An 18,409-nucleotide genomic window follows, 5' to 3' on the forward strand; every position below is an offset into this window, starting at 1 on the left:
TGAAGTTACAGTTTTCACACAGCTGAATAAACATCAAACTGATTAAACAGAAGTGTGAGACGGTCGAGAGTTTACTCAAGTGTCCTGTTATATTTTAGACAGCAAGGAGCAGACGGCCGAGCTTATTAAACTCCACCGAGACAGCTGTGAGACAAATCTGAAGGCCAGACCATCACAGCCGCTCACTTCCCGCCTACCCGACCTTTTGAGGACCTGGCCCACGTAGACCTTGAAGGCCGGGTCCTCAGGAGGATGCAGCCTGTGAATTTGGACACGCCATGACACATGATGTTCTACACCTGATGTGTTTAAATGAGCTCTACAGGTGATCAGACTTATTAACGTTAGCAGCATAATAAACTGTCCTGTCACTGAAGGCCCAACAAGGACGTGGTGCTGAATGCATCCAGACCCCTGCTGACTGTCTTTTCAGCTTCGGTCAAAGGTACAGTGTCCACTGTGACCCTGAGAGCAGGATACAGCCAGAGGTGAGTCAGCAGTTACAAACTAAATGTTGCTGACATGAATCAAACTGCTGGATAACCCACTGGTCATGAAAATGGCACCTTTCTGTTGGTTTTTAGCAAACACAATTTCACTTAAAGTTTGGCCCAAATTACCATCCAACATTTCAAGTTTTCCTGACTACAAATCCAGAGATTGTGACTCTGATGGTCAAAGACCAAGAGGGGACAGAAACCTGGAAATCATCTTTTTACCTGCAGGTAAGGTTGCTGCCAGAAGCTAGAGTAGAAATGACCCTGCAAACATCTGGTTATTTCATAAAAGTTCAACTGAAATCATACTTAAGTCTCTTTTCATCTGCAGGTCAGCGTCCTGTTACATGTCTGTTATCTATCTTTGTTCCTTCAGCACCAAGAACAGAAACCTTAATGAGGAGTGTCCCAGCTGAGGCCCGAGTCCCAGCAGCTGAGAGGCTGCTCACAGTTCGCTCACAGTTTATTGAAAAAGTGTCTGAACCTGTTTTAAACAAACGTCTGGATAAACTCCTGCAGCAGCGTGTTATCAATGATCAGGAGATGGAATCAGTCAGATCACAGCAGAGCAAATAAAGCTCGAGACGTGATGGACACGAGGAAGTGAAGCCAGCTCACTGCTGATCGCTGCTCTCTGTGAGGAGGATCGATGCCTTTCCACAGAGCTGAACCTGAATGAAGACAGACTTGGAAAGAGTCTGTGGAGCTGTGACCATGAATCTCAAAGACCACTGACGGTGTCATTGTGATCTTCATGTGACGTGTTTTTAAACTGCACTTTAGTTCTGAAAGTGCCTCTCATTAAAACCTGGACTCTGATTAGATGCTCAGCAGGACATTGGATGGACTGAAGCAGAGTCTGGGACCTCAGTAATTATTAGTGCACAAACCAGCAAATATGTGAAGCTCCATTAATGCTGAACCACATCTACAGGTTGAAGAGCAACACCTCAGGTTATCTGGGACCAGCGTCAGTTTCCAACAATATAACTGAAGCTGTTTTTACCTGTAATGCTGGAATAAGCTACTGAATCACATGATCAGTGTTTACAATCTGTTTACTGAGGTTTAAACTGTCCTCTGTGCTTCTGCTTTGAGCAGCACGTTGTGCTTCTGCCTGTTTAAATAAAGTTTTGCTGCTTGCTTTCTTATGCTGGAGTTTGAATTCAGAGATCAAGAACTATAAATGAATTAACACCCACAGAGGAGGCAGCTTTGTTGTGTGTTTGGTTACAGAGTCACTAAGAAACACACACAATCCCCCGGCCTGGGTTACCATGGAGACAGTCAAACTTTCATTCACTTCCTGTTTCCACTGTTAGTCTGACTTCACTGGTTGGTCCCAGAGTATCAGAGACTCGTCCTCAGACAGACGCACACAGGTGAGTCAGCACAGGTATTATAACCCTGCTGGTTTCTGATCTGACATCGTCTCATTATTATTACTGAGTCTTGTTTTTATTTGGGAGCTTTATTAACACCACATTTATCTTCATTTTATCTGTGGTCTGATGATAGATGATGGCAGCACAGTTTCACAGAAAGATGATACCATCAGTCAAATGTAAGAAAAAAGGAAATTATTGAAATGAAATGTTTATATTAAACATTAAAAAAGAGAAAAAGCTTTTTGTAAAATCTCTTATTTAAAAACGAACAGCTTTCATTGGTAGCAGGTGAGAAACTGTGGCTGTGTGAATAAAGGAGTTCAGCACATGTGCATCAGAGCACACAGCAGGGGTAACCTGGACATCTGTGAAGGTTATTAATGCACAACTATAGCTGCAGGTTTAAGAGCAGTGCATGCTGCAGTCAGAACTGTTACCCAATGAAAAGATCTGCAGCTTCATGAAGCAGCTGAAAGATCAAACAGTCCAACATTTACAAAGTGCTGTTAGACGTCCAGCTGAAGCAGTACAGATGTGCCCCTGTCCCACATTCAGTCAAAATGAATGAGCTGCATATTTTAAAAATGAGATTACTGAGAATATTTGAATTGTGACTCAGATGGCAGATCCAGGCTCTCAGCCTCCAGCTGAAGCTTCCAGTCCTCCCCCAGCCAGAAGCTCTGATGCTGGGCTGAGAGACTTTGATCCTTCCCTGGATCCAGAAGTCCAGGAGGGAGAAGGAGAACAGGACCTCCTTCCTGATCTGGAGAGGCCTGAGGGAAAGAAAGATGGAGCAGACAGAGCTTTGAACAAATCCAAACCTCCTGAGCTTCACCTCCACAAAGGTGCAGACACTGATGCACAGATTCACATGTGACACCTGGCAGCGTCCAGCTTGTGCCGCTGACATTATCTCCACTCTGATACAAGCCTCATTCACTCGCTCACACACGTTCATACAATCACCTTTTCCTCACAGTCACACACATGAATGTAATGAGGGGAACTCGGGGTTCACTGTCATTCCTCAGGATCCTTTGATATGCAGACTGGAGGCTCTGTGGATGAAACACCGACTGCCTGAACCACTCTGAAGTGTTCATGATGGACTTCATCCTGATTAACACTACAATACTTGTTAGAGGCCTTTTATATGTAATAATATTCTTTTCCATTAAAGCTCTGAACATTCTCACTCTTTCTGGACCAGGTGTGACACGTGAAGGACACCGGCAAATAGGAGGACAGAACCTGAGAGCATTAGTCACATGACTTCAGCTGCTGCTGCCTCACCAACCACTGGCCCCTCGGTGAGTCTAGAGTTACAGCAGTGACCACAGGAAGTGCACACGTGTGATCTAAAGCTACATGTGGGCCTGTGACGATCAGTCTTCTCACTGTGGTAGACGGGTTTGTGAGTCCCTGTGATGCTGGGAGTGTCCAGGACAGTCGCTCCTGATCGGGTCTCTCATGGAAAGGCTTGAGTTAAGTTAGCCAAAGAGATGCGACTCAGACTGACTTCATCATGTTGGCAACGTGTCTGCATTGATAAATTCCAGTTATTCACAAATCAGAGAATAATTACAGTCATTCAGAGACAGATTGTGATTGTTTGGAGGATGTAATCGTTTCCTTCAGGGAGCGTGTTGGACGCTCAGTGTCCGGGTGATTAGCTGGCTGATGCAACTACTTAGAATCAGTTTGTGAATATGAAGAAAATCAGTGCAGTCACTGGACAAACTCTGATTCTTCCTAGTTTCACTCTTGTTTCAGTCCAGTGTGACTGAGGTGGTAAAAAATGATGGGAGGAGGTGATCTGACTTTTAGCCACACAGCTGTCTGCTAGAGAAAAAGCCTTTGTGCACAACTTTCTTAAAGGCAAACAGCACCATGTTCACTGCAGCTGCAGCAAAGAGTGAAAGTTGGACTGAGAATGTTGTGACTGTTTCATGAGAAAGAGCAGGAAAACAACCATCACACACCCAGACACAGTGCTGGGATTAGAATTAGACTTTAGAGCCAAATGTAGGACAAAAGCTTTAATATAAAAGAGGAAAACCCAACAACAGCCAGAGCATGAAGCTCAAAACTATACCAATCACCAAGAAAGCTGACAGGCCTGTGACACGTCAGAGACGCCGTTCAAATCATAAAGAAGTTGGTTTATTGACAACATGTAAAAAACCAAAATAATCAAGTCAACCTTCAGTTTAGAGCGAGTAGACCAATCAGGCACAGCAACAGCTCTAGAATAAGCAACAATTTTATGTATTACAAACAACCTTTCATATACCCACATACATATGGCTCATATGCTGTTTAAAAAGGGATCAAAGACCCAACAGATTACACAAAGTATAAAAATACTTTCATTCAGACAACAGTCAGCTGTGCATGAGACAGAGAGCCGACTACAGTTAGTAACATGGACTCACTTTGTTTCAGACACGACACAAAGTAACACAAAGCGACAAAGAGCAGAAACATCAAAAAGGAGCTGTGAGGCTAACAGCCACCCACACTTCCTGTGATGCATAATGAAAACAACATTAACCTGAAGGATGATAACAACAGAAATAAGTCTAAGCTAACGTTACACAGCGCTCACACAGCGCTGACTGTACAGGCCTCACACAGCTACGACCTGCATCCACAACACCTGATTCTACTGAACACAAACAAGTTAATGATATCTGAGCAATCCAGGGAAGGCTTCCAGGAACGTGAAGATCCAAAGACAGCTCTACAACAGCATCAGTCAGCAACAATGTTACTAATCACTGACTCTTACATCCTTTTATACTCAATCAAAAAGTGCTGTGTTCACATTTGTGTCTGCTGAAAAGACTGAAAATGTTTTAAAGTTTGAATAAACTGACTGAACTTCTCACGAGTCCAACCGTGAGGAACACTTCCCCCCATGACACATCACAGGAGAACGTCTCAGTGGAGGGGGGGACAGTAGCTCAGTTTAGGCAGTCGCACTCAGAATCGATGCCTCCAGTCAGGGTCAAACGTGGTCCTCAGAAACCTGCAGATGTTTGGGCCAAGCTCTCACTGGTCTCTGCGTCTGTAGACTGAGCTGATGTTTCTCCAGGTGTCTGGTAAAAGGACGATGCTGCTGTCCAATGAGGCGAGGAGAGAAGTAGCCAAACAGGCGAGAGCCGTGAAGGAGGAACGGCGGGCAGCTCTGGATGCCCGACCTAAATACCTGATGAGCAGGCTGGCAGACGCCGGCAGCCTGGAGGAGGCGGCGGTGGAAGACGCCATCGTCTCTGATGACAGAGTAAGTTCAGAGACGTGATCCTTCCTCAGAGTTGAACCTTTGAGTCATTAATGTCTGATTCTTCCAGTTCAGTCTGATCCATGAATTCTTTGCTGCAAACTGATCCAAGAATCTGATTTTCTTCTATCAGGATGTCAAACAGGTAACTTTGATCACATTTAAATGACGGACACATGAAGGTCTAACCACTCTTCATAATCTGCTGTTTGTTGCATCGTACTTTGTATTCATATCTTTTAATATCTGCCTTTCTCCCAGAGTCTGTCCTCCTGTCAGTCTTCCTTTGTGGACACATCAAACTCAGCTGTGGCTCAGAGGAAACTCTTCCTCACTACGGGGAACTCTGAGGTTGGCTTCAGCTTTTTATGCTTAGTTAATGTGAGAATCACAGAAAAATGCTGATATGAGTGGAAGGTTCTGCTGGGAAATTGGCAAAGAGCAGATTATTGAACAGCGAGGCAGACAGTTCATTTCAGTAATGCCAGTTTATTAGAAACGAGGACTGTGGGACTGCTGGAAGTCAGGACGGCCGTTCTCTGGATAAACCTGACAGCTGAGGTGGAGAACAGACGGCTTCTTCCAAGCAAATGTCCTGAACACACCTGAGCTGGGTGTTACACAGAAACGTGTCTTAAAGCACGAGCCTGGATCAGACTCGAGGACTCAGAGCTCAGGTGTGTGACGTCACATTGATTCACCTCTCGGGGTTTTTGTGTTCTGATGTATCTGATTTCTCTTTAAGCTCCAAACAATCCCGAGCCTACGATTCATCATTGTCCTGTTCAGAGATGATGAGCCTGAGCGTGTTTGTGTTTCCATGGATCAAACTGTGCTGCTTTGTTTGGTTAACGAGATGATTAAAGTCTTTGAGCAAACACTGGATGACTGACAGCTGCAGGCTGAACATCAGGAGGTCGAGAGGCCGAAGTCTGACGAGCTCAAAGCTCCACAAACACTTATTCACAGAAAAAAGGACTAGAAACATGGAGGAGCAGCAATCTGAACATGAGCTAAAGGCTACATGCTAATAACATTTCCCCTGGATGTGGTTTTAACAGGATCATGAATGATGAAGTATTTAAAGTCAGTTCCAGCCTGAGTCGGTGCCGTGTTGGCAGCTCTGATATGCAGAAACTTTCAAACATGGGACAGGAATAAAAACACCCCTGTGACGTCAGAGTTTATGAATGATGACAAACTGTTTCTTGTTTTTAGAAACTTTGTTGATGCTTAAAATGATCAGGAAATAAAAGCTGAATAGATCCACTTCAAACAGGAGAAGCTTTCCAGTTTGCATCAGCTGGGAAACTCGCTCATATCCAGTGTTGGGCAAGTTACTTTCAAATAGTCATTAAAAATTCATTAAGTCATTAATTATAGCTACTAATTACTTCTTCAAAAAAGTAACTTAGTAACTGAGTGACAAGGTTGTAGATGTAATTAATTACTAGGAAAAGTAACTATTGTGTTACTTTAAATGTACCCTCTGGGCTCCAGGGTATAATCGGCCATTGTGAACTCCTTTTGTCATGGTCCTGGGTCGCAGCGTTTTGTGTTTCCTTTTGGTTTCATCTTGTGTTTGGTGTTTATTCTGATTTTGTATTCGTTCTTAGGGTTTGGTTCTTATGTTTAGTGCTTCCGTGTTTTCTCAGCCTGTGTCTGTCCTCTGTGCTCTGTTCGTGTCCTTGTGTTGCAAAACAGTCTGTGTGTTTCCTGTTTTACTTTGAAGGTTTGTGTCTAGTCTTGTGGTTCAGCTGTGCTCCCCTCCTGTGTGTCATCCCCTCATTACCTCGTGTGTATTTATAGTGTGTGTCTGCCTGTGTTCCTTGTGGCGTCATCTGCATTACTCTGTGTGTCTTCGTGTCATCTTTGTGTTTCCCTGCTGCCCTCATGTTTTCTGCTTTGTCTGTTAGTTTGTCCCAGTTTAGGTTGATGTTCGCTTCTTCCCTCACCTTTGTTATTGTCATTGTAAATAAATCTCCACTCGCATCTCCACCGCCGTCTGCATCTTGGGACCTCATTCATTCCACCACACGACTGCTGCCCCAGCCGTGACAACTTTTGATGTTTCCTCCACATTTACCTTTAAAAACTATTTACTTTGCCTTGTTTGGTCTCATTGTTTTCAGCACAACGTCACGTGTCTGAATCTACACTTATGTTTTCATTTTGACAAACTGTATTAACACAATTGATCTAAAATCAGACAGAAAACATAAAAAGTTATATTTTTTACTGTAACAACCACGAACATGTTTAACGAATCATTTTCATAACTTTAAATGTAAATATAAATTTGAAAATTATACACACAAGTTTTGCAAACAACAAAGTTATTTGCAGCCATTTACCTTTTACCCTTTTTTAAATAACCATTAAACTATTTCCAGAACAATCAGCTGTTCTGCATTCAATAACACGCCACACAAATTATTTGTGCGACTCCAAAATAATAATTTGTGTCCAGTATAAAGGAGAACATCACAGCCTGATACCTGCAGGTCTGACAACAGCTCATAAGCAGAGAGGTCTCGCTGCTGTCCTTAGACAGTAAACATGAAACTATTGAGGAACAAACACGCGTACATATTGTTTATCATGACTCTGGTTTTACTGGCCTATCAACACAGTTTATAAACTGGTATATATCACCTTGTTGCTTTGTCTTTAAGTGGTCATGTGATTGGCTTACCACGACTCCTTTATTCTTCCTCAGTCAAACAGCAGCACTCATGCGATTGTTTTGCCCCCTGAGCTCCAGCTGTTGTGCCAAAAAGTGATCGTCTGTCTGTGGGAGCGCACAGCTGCTTAAAGCTGTAGCGCCCAGATTACTTACAGCTACTTCCTGCAGCTGATATAAGATGCTGTAAGCTGAACACAACTTCAACCGTCTGTTTGTTGAAACATAGTAACGGACCACATTTTCTTGTTAGTAACTGTAACGGCGTTGTAACGATAGGAATAGTAATTAGATTACTCGTTACGGAAAAAAGTAGCGCCGTTACTCCCATCACTGGTAATGAGCAGCCTGCAGAGCTCTCCAACCACCCCGTCTTTAAAGCCCATGAAAGGTTTTCCTTTGCATGGTGAACTTTGGTGACAGAGTGCAGAGGAAGTGCTCTGTCTGCGTCACGTTAAAGGAACCTGAACTCCATCACGTTCTGTATTTCCAGCCTTTACTGGGGAAATGTCTGTTCTTCCTGAGAACCACTGAGAAGGCCATAACCACCGCTAACATGCAGCATGTCAGTAACTGGTCTGGGTTACCTCCTCACCTGCAAATTTAACAAACTGCACAGACCTCATTGGTTGATTGTGACATGGATGCAGCCAATCATTCTGATCTTCTCGTGCAACCTGATGTTTCCAGGAAGTGAACTTTGGTGTGTTGGACTGCAGCGGTGGCGGCGGCGTCCTGAACAGTCTGGAAACTCTGCTGACTCACATCATGTTACCTGCTCTCAGGTCGCAGCAGGTAAAACACCTCCATCGATTCAGGCTTTCACTGAGCACAAAAAGGGAGATGTTTTAAGCTTCCAGTGATCACATGACGCCATATATGAAGACTTTGTTGATGGTGGGAAGGAAAAACTCTCTTTAAACAGGAAGAGACTGAAAGCAAAGAAAGGGGCAGGGAGGGGCAGCCATGAGGGGTAAATCCTGGGAAGAGAAGCCAGTGTAGGAGAAATCTGCTGTTTCTAGTCCCTGTCAGGACTCTTGCTGCAGCATTTTGGATTAACTGAAGGCTTTTCAGGGAGTTTTTATGACTTCCTGATAACAATGAATTACAGTCGTCCAGCCTGGAAGTAATAAATGCATGAACTAGTTTTTCAGCGTCACTCTGAGACAGGATATTTCTAACTTTAGAGATGTTGCACAAATGGAAGAACGCAGTCTTACATATTTGTTTAATATGTGCATTGAAGGACATGTCCTGGTCAAACATGACTCCAAGGTTCCTCACAGTGTTACTGGAGGCCACACCTTGGGCTTATCTGTACCTGCTGGTTTCTCTTTGTGGGGTTTGACTGTTGAGCAGCTGTTACATAATGATCTATGAAAAGTCTGATTTGTGTGCAGTGCTCCTCCTGATGCTTTTGGCCTGAATAAGGTAAAAAGTGAAACAGGAAACACATTAACCTTTGTTGTTATTGCTGACTTTTGACCCTGTGCCCAGTCGTGGGGCTCTGTGCAGGATGGCGCCTCGTGTCCACACGTCCGGTCCTTCCTGTCCTCGGTGGATCAGTTTGTCAGTAATCTGAGCTCAGCCCGACTGAACATGGAGAGAAAGTTCCAGCTGCAGCACGTGGAGCTTCCTGACGACATCAGCCAGCTGAGCAGCCCTGCAGACTACAGAGCAGCAGGTATGAAGCTCAAGCTGTTCACATCTCACACAAACAATAAGACTGTTGGAAATACAGGAAACATCGTTTAAAGGTTTAAAAATCAACTCTCAGGTAAATCAAACCAGTTTATCTGTGGAAGCTGAAGGAAGCATCTGACCTGAGATGATGGCTTCTTTGTAATAATGAGTCCGTGTTCACGTGTGTTTAGAGGAACTCGTGTGTTTCACTCTCAGCCAATAACAGTGAGCTGGTGGAGTGTCTGGAGGAGGTGTTGACCCTGTGGACGAATCAAATCAAGCAGGTGCTGACGGAAAGCAAGCAGATGAGAAAAGAGGCCGACGACATCGGGCCGTCGGTCGAGCTGGAGCACTGGAAGAGCCGCACGGTGACCTTCAACAGGTAGACGTGTCCTCTCAGCTGGATCTCCTGTAGCGTCAGCATTTACAGGTTTCACTTTAAACTCAGTTTATCAAACATGATCTGACGTCTGTGGACAGAAGCTCCTCAGACCTGGAACAGTTTAGTCTCCACTCTGAGACTTCAGGACAAAACCACTTTTACACAATATAACTTTCTGTTATTTCTCTTTCTGCTCTTTAAAGTTGAAATGTTCCAAAATATTCATGTGTTTGTTTGTATAATAGTTTTTAACCCTTTCATGCATGAATTATGACGACATCAATCAGGATTCTTTCTTTAGTATTTTTATTCATCTTTAGGGATGAAAAAAGATTTTTGAACTTCATTTTCTTAAACATGTATTTTTCCATCTTGGTTTGAAGAAATGTTTTGCGCACTTACACTGGCTGACCAGTAGGTGGCAGGTATGGAGCGACACATCAGAGTCCAATATAGAGTTTATGTGCAAGTACGACATCAACACTGCCACGAATACAAGCAAACAGCCTTTGAACAGCTGTGTGTGTGTGTGTGTGTGTGTGTGTGTGTGTGTGTGTGTGTGTGTGTGTGTGTGTGTGTGTGTGTGTCAGTCTGCTGGAGGAAGTGAAGGGCTCTCAGGTGAAGAGGTCTCTGGGGGTCCTGCAGGTGGCTCAGTCTCGGTGCCTGCATGCCTTCAGTTCACAGCTGTTGTCTCGACGATGCTGACATCATCACTGATCGATTTATTGATTTATCAGGACAGAGACATCACTGTGGTGGCCAACGAGGCAAAGGACAACGTCAAGTATCTTTACACCCTCAACAAGTTCTTTGGATCTGTGGAAAAATCCACTCCTGTGAGAAAAACACTCTTCATGTCTTTCTGTATAAAACCGTCTGCAGCTGTTTGAGTCCTTCATGATTGTGAGGAACAGAAAACAGTGAAGACATCGTCACACATCAGGGTGTAGTCACAAGTCACAGCTGAGACAAAGGCCTGTCTGTAACTTAAGAAGAAGAAGAAAGAATTAAAGTGACTGTTTAAAAACTAAAGACTTCTTCTTTTCTTTTCTCAGTTTCAGACTTTTAAAAATGTTTAAAAAGATCAAAGAGACAAACAGGTTTCAATAGGACAGAGATCACAGCTCAGTCTGAGATGTTCCAGCTCTGATTTATCAGCAGTATTTCTCTGATTGATCTTTTTTATTAGTTTGTATTTTCTGTGATGGTGAATTTGTCAGTTTGTGCTGATGAGTCGGGTGTTTCACCTCCACCAGCTTCTTTTTTAATGGTTTTTATTATTTCTTCTTTTGCATCGTGTTCTGATGACAAACCGTTTTCTTGTTACTGGATCAGATATGGTGGATACAGGATTCTCCAGCTCAGCCTGAATGTGCATTTATTTGATCTCTACATGTCAGTAATGAGGCTGCTGTCTGTTCCTGCTGTGTCAGCAGCTTTGTTTCTCACACTGAAGCTCGTATCAGTCACCGGACAAACCGTCTCTCATCCTCCGTCTTCCTTTTCTCCTGGCTCCACAGACCAGGATGCTGGAGCACATTCCCAGTCTGATGAACGGCATCAAGATGATCCACGTGGTGTCCCAGTACTACAACACCTCAGAGAGGATGAGCTCACTGCTGCTCAAGGTCACCAACCAGATGATCAGCACCTGCAGGAGCTACCTGCTGCAGGGCATGAGGCGTGTCTGGGAGCACAGCAGGTACCGCAGCACACCTGAAACTTACATTAGACTTAAACTCCTGTTCAGATCGTCATAGAGTTTAGACTCAGACTAACAAATAGACTCAGTAACATGTGTGTGTGTGTGTGTCAGGCCGGTGCTGCTGCAGAGAATCTCTGACTGCTGTAATCTGAATGCGGCGTATCAGCGAAGCTTCCACAGCGTCAGAGACAAACTGAGAGAAAACCCTGAGAACAGACAGTTTGACTTCAGGTGATCAGTAACTGACTCTGAGTCAGAGCGTGTCAGCAGCGTCACGCTAACCTTTACACACGTGTGTGTGATTTCAGTGAGAACTACATCTTCGGGAAGTTTGACTCTTTCTGCCGCCGTCTGGAGAAGATGGCCGACATGGCGTCCACGCTGGAGAGCCTGGCTGCTCTGCAGAGCATGAAGGTGGATGATTGTCAGATTAGAAACAAGTGACTCCATCAGATATTCATCAATGCACAATAATAATTATAATAAGACATTTATAATATAAAAATGGTCGAATTAAAGCCAATGCAAAGCTACAGTGATGAATGGACATTTGTAATGATTTTGTATAAATGTATTTCCTCCTTTTATTATTTATTAATCGTGTCAAAAGTCTATTTTCCAGTTCTTCCATTTCAGTGTGACAGAAATGAGACGGATTCAAACTGAGCTCAGGTGGAGGGCGTGGAGAAGATCTGTGTTCGCTACCAGACCATCGTCTCCACAACTGAATCCAAGACCTGTGACGTCCTGGATCAGCGCAAACTAGAGGTGACTTCAAGGGGAAACAATAGAATAAGATAAACAGAATAACATACGATACAAAATAGAAAAATACTATATCTGTCATTTATGACAATAATCATTGAATTATACTTTGAATCTCAGTGTTTACGTGAATCCTAGTTTGGTCTTCACAGTATTGGCCAACAATAACAATGATTGATTGGATCATTGCTCACATTTATTTTTTAAAATCAGCTGAGAAAAGATCTAATTTCAGTTTTTCATCAGAGGTGAAGGTCACCGACTGCCAGACAGTCACGGGACTTACAAAGATACAGAAGACTTGATTTTCAGTCTCATCATGTGCATCCCTGTGCTCTGCTGCCAAAACTGAATCTTGATTTCTTTGAAAATTCTGAAATGATTCTGATCATTCTCCACTTTTATTATTATGGTCTGTGTGTCAGATTGGGCCTGAATATTATTCCAGATATGCTTCCTGACAGAAATCTTCTTCTTTTCTTAATCCTGTGCTTTTGGAGCAGCTTTGTGCTTTCAGTTTCTGTAAAAGTGTGTTAAGAAAACAAAAAAGGCTCTACAGTGTGTTTGTGGTTTGGTGTTTTAATGGTTTCTTTTTCTTTGTAATAATAGAAAAGCTGGTGCTCAGAGGAAGAGGGCGGCTTTACTTGTGTCTGTTAGGATGCCTGGGTCGTTGACCCAGGGGTTTTGAGTTTATTATATTATTTATACTTTCTAGTTTTTGGTTTCTTTGAGTTCTGTCTTATAGTTTATGTCTCTGTCTTCTCTAGCTGCTCTGTCTCCCCTGTCAGCTGTATCCCCTTGTCTAGTTCGCGTCTCTGTGTGTCCTTAGTGGCTATATCCCCGTGTCCAGTCAGTGTCTGTGTCTGCCCTGGTCCCACGTCTCTGTTCCCTCTGTTGCAGTGCGTGCGAGTCTGTGTCTTTGTTCTGTCTGTGTTATGTGTTTCCTGTTTTACTTTGAAAGTCCATGTCTGATGTTAATGTGTCTGGTTTTGCTTCCCCTTGTCTCGTTAGGCCTGATTTGCCCCAGCTGTGTTTCCCTCCTGTTACTCATTCCCTGATTGCTCCTTCTGTGTATTTAAGCCCTGTGTTTCTCTGTGTCCGTGTCGTGATCTACCGTTTTCCTAGCTGTGTGTTCTGTCATTCCTCTAGTTTAAGTTTGTTTTGAGTTTTTTCAGTTATGTTATATTTTGAGTCTTAAATTAAAGCCTTTTTGAGTTCACTTCTGTCTCCAGAGTCTGCACCTTGGGTCCTATTCCTGCCTGCACACAGCCACACCTAACAGTGTCAGTGACAGAAATGAAAAGAAGCTGAAATGAGTGAGAAGGACGATGAAGGAAACATCTGTGCTGTGTCTGCTCTGTAAGGAGAATCTCTGTGTTTCTTTGAATTCTTGCACTTTGACTGTCTGCTCTCCTGATAACTGATGATGGAGGAGAAGACATGAAAAACAAAACAGCTGAATAGAAACTACTGACTCTGCAGGACCCGTTGTCCTCAGTCACCATGTTGACCTCAAAACGTCTCAATCACAAATGTGGTGTTACAGATGTCACCAATTACAAGCCAAATGTTGTGTATTACAAATGTGTTATTATCATGTAATTGTAAGTTTGTATGCTGTGTTATCATCACATCCTAAAATAAGAGCTCTTTAACACCTCAGCAGAGATCAGGTGCTGTTGTTCTTTTGAACACTTCACCTTTTAAAACACTGAAAATGATAAGAAATGAGAGGCAGAGTGAAGAGAAGGGGCTCAACACACATCCTAGGGGAGCCTGTGTTCAGTGTTCTTGTGCTGGAGGTGTTGCTGCTGACCTGTCTGCTGTCTTCCTCTCAGGAAATCCAGCAGCCAGTTACACAGCGAGGTGCTGATGCCCAGCAGATCCAGTTTGTGAATGAGTTGCTGGGGAAAGATGGTGTTGAACACTGAAGTCCGTGAACATCATTCTAACGTATGAGTGTCCAGATGTGTGAGGGCTGAATAAGAGGACAGTTGAAATGGCATCCTTGGTCGAGAGGTTTGACCGGTATGTGACTGACATGGATCCAGGTTGGAGGGAAGTTTTGATTTGATGCATGACTAACTGTTCACAGCTCTTCATAATGATGGAGGTGAGTGGGACCAGACAGTTGTCCTTCATGCAGGAGGGACACGACTACTTCAGTACAGGAATAATGGTGGAGAGTTTGAGGCTTGTGAGAACAACAGCCTGACTCAGTGAAGGATTAAAGATGTCTGTGAAGTATGATTGGACTACAACAACCAACATTCATCAGTCCTATAAATGAGATTGTCACGGTCTGTCTGACAGACCGTGGGGATATGGGGGAATGAGGACCCAAAACGCATGGTTCTGCGATGCAAACGGTGCACTTTATTTACAGTGAAGGTAACAGATGCACAATAAATCCCCTTTGCTCCCTAGACTCCCATGTGTGTGTTCCCCTCCGACGTCCGTGCTCGTGCTCCCGGCAGTTGTGTTTCTGCACACCCTGTGCGTGCTGGCCTTCTGGTCCCTCGTTCCACCTGCAGGACAATACAGAAGCAGCCGTTAAACACTGAACCCGCGCGCACACACGATCCGCACTTCCTAATACTACACACTGACTTGGAGTCTTAGCTTAATGATCCCGCGCCAGTGGGAGCTCCAACACTCTCCTAAGTAGCTCCCCCGACGAGCCCTGATCACCAACAGGTGTGTGGCAGGAACTTCAGGTGTGGCCAGTCCTCCTGCAGGGCCACACCCATCAGGCCTGCATGTGGCTGTTCTCCATCCTCCAGCCACACATGTACACACCCTGCCTCTACATATGAGTGGAACACCGAACACAGCATAGTGCAGAAAAACACACATCCCCAAATAACAACAACAACACTAATAATAATAATAATAATAATCCATCCTGCTCACGGACCCCCGAGTCCTCCAGAGCCGGGTCCGTGACAGAGATGGTGATATTCACACAGGTCACTTTTTGATGGGCGGAGCAATGTAATTACGCACTGACTGATTTGCGCGTTTAGAATTTACACATTTGGTTTTTAAATGCTTTTCTTGTTTGTTTCACTACTAATATAGCTACTTTTGGATTATTTATGTATTTATTTATGTGAGATGTTCTTTTTTTTATTTTGTATTTGTTATTTGGTCGAGTGTGTAAGACAGATAAAGACTGGAACGGCCTGTAAACACAGTTATAGTGGAAAAAAGAAGCCAGTTTCTCTGTTTCCCTCCCACTGTGGTGTTTTTGTTCTACATTTGAATAAAATGTTTTGGGTTTTTCTGAACACAGACTGCTGCCTATGCACTTGTACCTTTATTAAAAAACAAATATTTGATGGAAGTTGAGTCTCTGAAGGCACACAGGTGTTTGTGCCAAGCAGGAGCTCTCTCTAGAGCACTTGTTGGTAAAAATGAATCCATTCAGTGTGACTGGACCTTCATGTTCTCTACCTGATCTCCCCTCATGGCTTTTTTTTACCAATGTTACACTACAGTGCTATTGATCCGTATCCATCCCCTCCCTGCTCAGCATGACCTCCATGACTGTTAGTAATAAAATATGCGTTCCTGTGGGTCACTTTGGGTCGATAAACCTTTTGGAGAGTGTGCGCACGGCAGCATCATCATCACAGTGGAGCTTCATCACAGCTTAATCTGTAGGAGTTGTGCGGGACTGTGGGTGTTCAGAGGATGTGAAATGGCCCTGCCCCTATAATCTGAGCTTTGTCTTGAACTAGAAGAGCTAATCTGCCTATGGGGCCTCTTAGAATAGACACAACAGTCTATTCAACCAAGGCTGCTACTAAACGAGATGCACAGATGTGGCCACACATCATTCTCCATATGTGATCCTCTCGGGCACCTGCTTCAGGCACTTGTAGCATCAAATTAATCCAAATTAATATAAATTTTATATAAAATATGATGTCCAAATCACGGACAAGCAGCATCCCACCGCTGTTTATGTTTTTAAACCGATTTTGCACAGAGAAGCATTTTTTGAAAACTGTATTGATTAGGGCTGTTCGATATAACGATATTGTCACGGCCAGGCGGATCAGCTGCACACTGATCAGCCCTCTCTGTTTCTCTCTTTCTCTTCCTCTTCTCTCTCGCCGGGGCGGAACTCACTGTGGGTTCACGCCCTCAGCCCACGCCCTCGGGAAATGAGACACCTGGGTCTCATTAAGGGGAGCAGCATTTAAGCCAGGAGGTGACTGCTGTTCGTCGCTGGATCGTTGTCTACCACGCGTTAGTGAAGTCAAGCTACAGCAAGTTTAGTTAAGAGTGTTTTCCTTTGTGCGTCGTTCTTAACCCTGTCTCCCTGTCTACAGAGCTTCCTGGATTTCCCCCGTGTGATTCCCGTGTGGTAGTGTCGGAGTGTGAGCCTGTGATCGTGTGAGTGGATACTCTGAAGAACGCGTGCTTTCCCCTGGACTTCCCTGGAGACCCCTTCTCCCCCCACTCAGCTGTACATAACACCCTCCCGCACATTCTTGTATATACACTCCACACTGACTCCAAGATGGCGCGGCCACGTCCAGACGCCTTCCTGACCACTCCGCTCCGACTACGTGACATGAGGGACTGCAACATTCTGTGCTTCACGGAGACATGGCTGTCCCCCACCGTGCCGGACCAGGCCGTAACTCCGTCGGATTCATTCTTTGTGCTCCGCGCGGACAGAACGGCAGAGTCGAACAAAACCAAAGGTGGAGGAGTGTGTTTCATGGTAAACAGAAAGTGGTGTGATGCCAGGAGCATTTCTACTCTCTCCAGCGGCTGCTCGCCACATCTGGAGTTCCTGAGCATTAAGTGCCGCCCTTTCTATCTGCCCCGTGAGTTCACCTCAGTCATCGCCACGGTGGTCTACATCCCACCCCAAGCGGACACAGGTATGGCTTTGTCCGAATTACATGATGTGCTGAGCTCGCTTCAAAACAAGGACCCGGGCGCAGCCCTCATTGTAGCAGGAGACTTTAACAAAGCGAACCTCAGACAAGTCATGCCAAACTTTTACCAGCATGTCTCGTGTCCAACGAGAGGGGATCGGATTTTGGATCACTGCTACACGCCATACAAGCAGGGCTACAAAGCTGTCTCACACCCGGCTTTTGGGAAGTCTGACCACAACGCCATCTTCCTCATTCCCCAGTATAAACAAAGCATACGGAGGGAAGACGTGACCAAGAGGGAGGTAAAACGGTGGACTGCCCAATCAGAAGCTACGCTACAGGACGCACTCAACGACGTAGACTGGGACATGTTCAGAGCATGCGCAGTCGACATCAACGAGTTTACGGAAGTAGCAGTATGCTTCGTCAATATGCTAGCGGAGGAGATTATCCCCACTGCGAGAGTCACCACATTCCCAAACCAGAAACCGTGGATGGACAGATCGATCCGCACTGCAGTAAACGCCAGGACCGCCTCCTACAACGCGGGTCTCGCCACTGGCGATATGAGCGCCTACAAAGCGGCCTCATACGGCGTGCGGCGCGCAGTGAGAGATGCCAAACGCAGGTACCGGGAACGTGTGGAGTCCCGCTTCCACCAGGGCGACACACGGAGCATGTGGCACGGACTACGCACCATTACGGACTACAAAGCCAGGGACACTGCGCCGATCAACGCCAACTCTGCATTCACCAACGAGCTGAATCGGTTCTACGCCCGTTTCGAGGTTAGCCAGGCGGCTAATGCTATCTACCGCCTGGCTACCGAGGACAGTGACGTCATCAGCGAGAGACCGGTGACCAGCATCGCGGAGCATGACGTCCGAGCGGCACTGAGGAGAGTGAACACAAGGAAAGCGGCGGGGCCAGACGGCATCACCGGCCGTCTGCTGCGCTGCTGTGCTGACCAGCTAGCAGGTGTGTTCACTTACATCTTCAACGAGTCCCTGGCGAAGTCTGTGGTCCCCACATGCTTCAAAAGATCCACCATCATCCCTGTGCCCAAGAACAGCAAACCCTCATCCCTGAACGATTACCGGCCAGTTGCACTGACCTCGGTAG

General features: G+C 45.0%; 2 protein-coding genes across 2 annotated transcripts in view; both read left to right on the plus strand.

Annotated features, from left to right (window-relative positions):
• Positions 1-1,836: 1,836 nt before the first annotated feature.
• Positions 1,837-11,999, plus strand: LOC308406132 (dynein axonemal heavy chain 5-like). The gene is made up of 10 exons (XM_080896998.1): positions 1,837-1,879; positions 2,505-2,730; positions 3,096-3,195; positions 4,983-5,171; positions 5,430-5,519; positions 8,542-8,646; positions 9,349-9,535; positions 9,751-9,916; positions 11,437-11,618; positions 11,930-11,999. The coding sequence occupies exons 3-9, from the start codon at positions 3,154-3,156 to the stop codon at positions 11,465-11,467; spliced, it is 810 nt and encodes a 269-aa protein (XP_080753124.1). The 5' UTR covers positions 1,837-1,879; positions 2,505-2,730; positions 3,096-3,153; the 3' UTR covers positions 11,468-11,618; positions 11,930-11,999.
• A 111-nt stretch (positions 12,000-12,110) lies between these two features.
• The window catches only part of LOC308405518 (uncharacterized protein), a gene marked incomplete at its 3' end in the record, with an annotated part of 14,143 nt that continues 7,844 nt past the window's right edge, over positions 12,111-18,409 (plus strand). Inside the window, exons 1-4 of the mRNA XM_080896190.1 lie at positions 12,111-13,745; positions 14,225-14,414; positions 16,543-16,643; positions 16,727-18,405. Coding sequence (XP_080752316.1) covers positions 16,918-18,405 — 1,488 coding nt within the window. The 5' untranslated portion in view covers positions 12,111-13,745; positions 14,225-14,414; positions 16,543-16,643; positions 16,727-16,917. The remainder of the gene's footprint in view (positions 13,746-14,224; positions 14,415-16,542; positions 16,644-16,726; positions 18,406-18,409) is intronic.

This window comes from Rhamphochromis sp. 'chilingali' (assembly GCF_963969265.1).
Source record: "Rhamphochromis sp. 'chilingali' genome assembly, chromosome: 11".
NCBI classification, from domain to species: Eukaryota; Metazoa; Chordata; class Actinopteri; order Cichliformes; family Cichlidae; genus Rhamphochromis; species Rhamphochromis sp. 'chilingali'.

What these genes read in the sequence shown, in the direction of transcription:
- LOC308406132 (XM_080896998.1), top strand. Translation starts at nt 3,154, where the DNA reads ATGACTTCAGCTGCTGCTGCCTCACCAACCACTGGCCCCTCG. An exon ending in TCACTACGGGGAACTCTGAG is followed by an intron (nt 5,520 to 8,541) that starts GTTGGCTTCAGC and finishes TGATGTTTCCAG; the next exon opens with GAAGTGAACTTTGGTGTGTT. An exon ending in CTGCTCTCAGGTCGCAGCAG is followed by an intron (nt 8,647 to 9,348) that starts GTAAAACACCTC and finishes CCCTGTGCCCAG; the next exon opens with TCGTGGGGCTCTGTGCAGGA.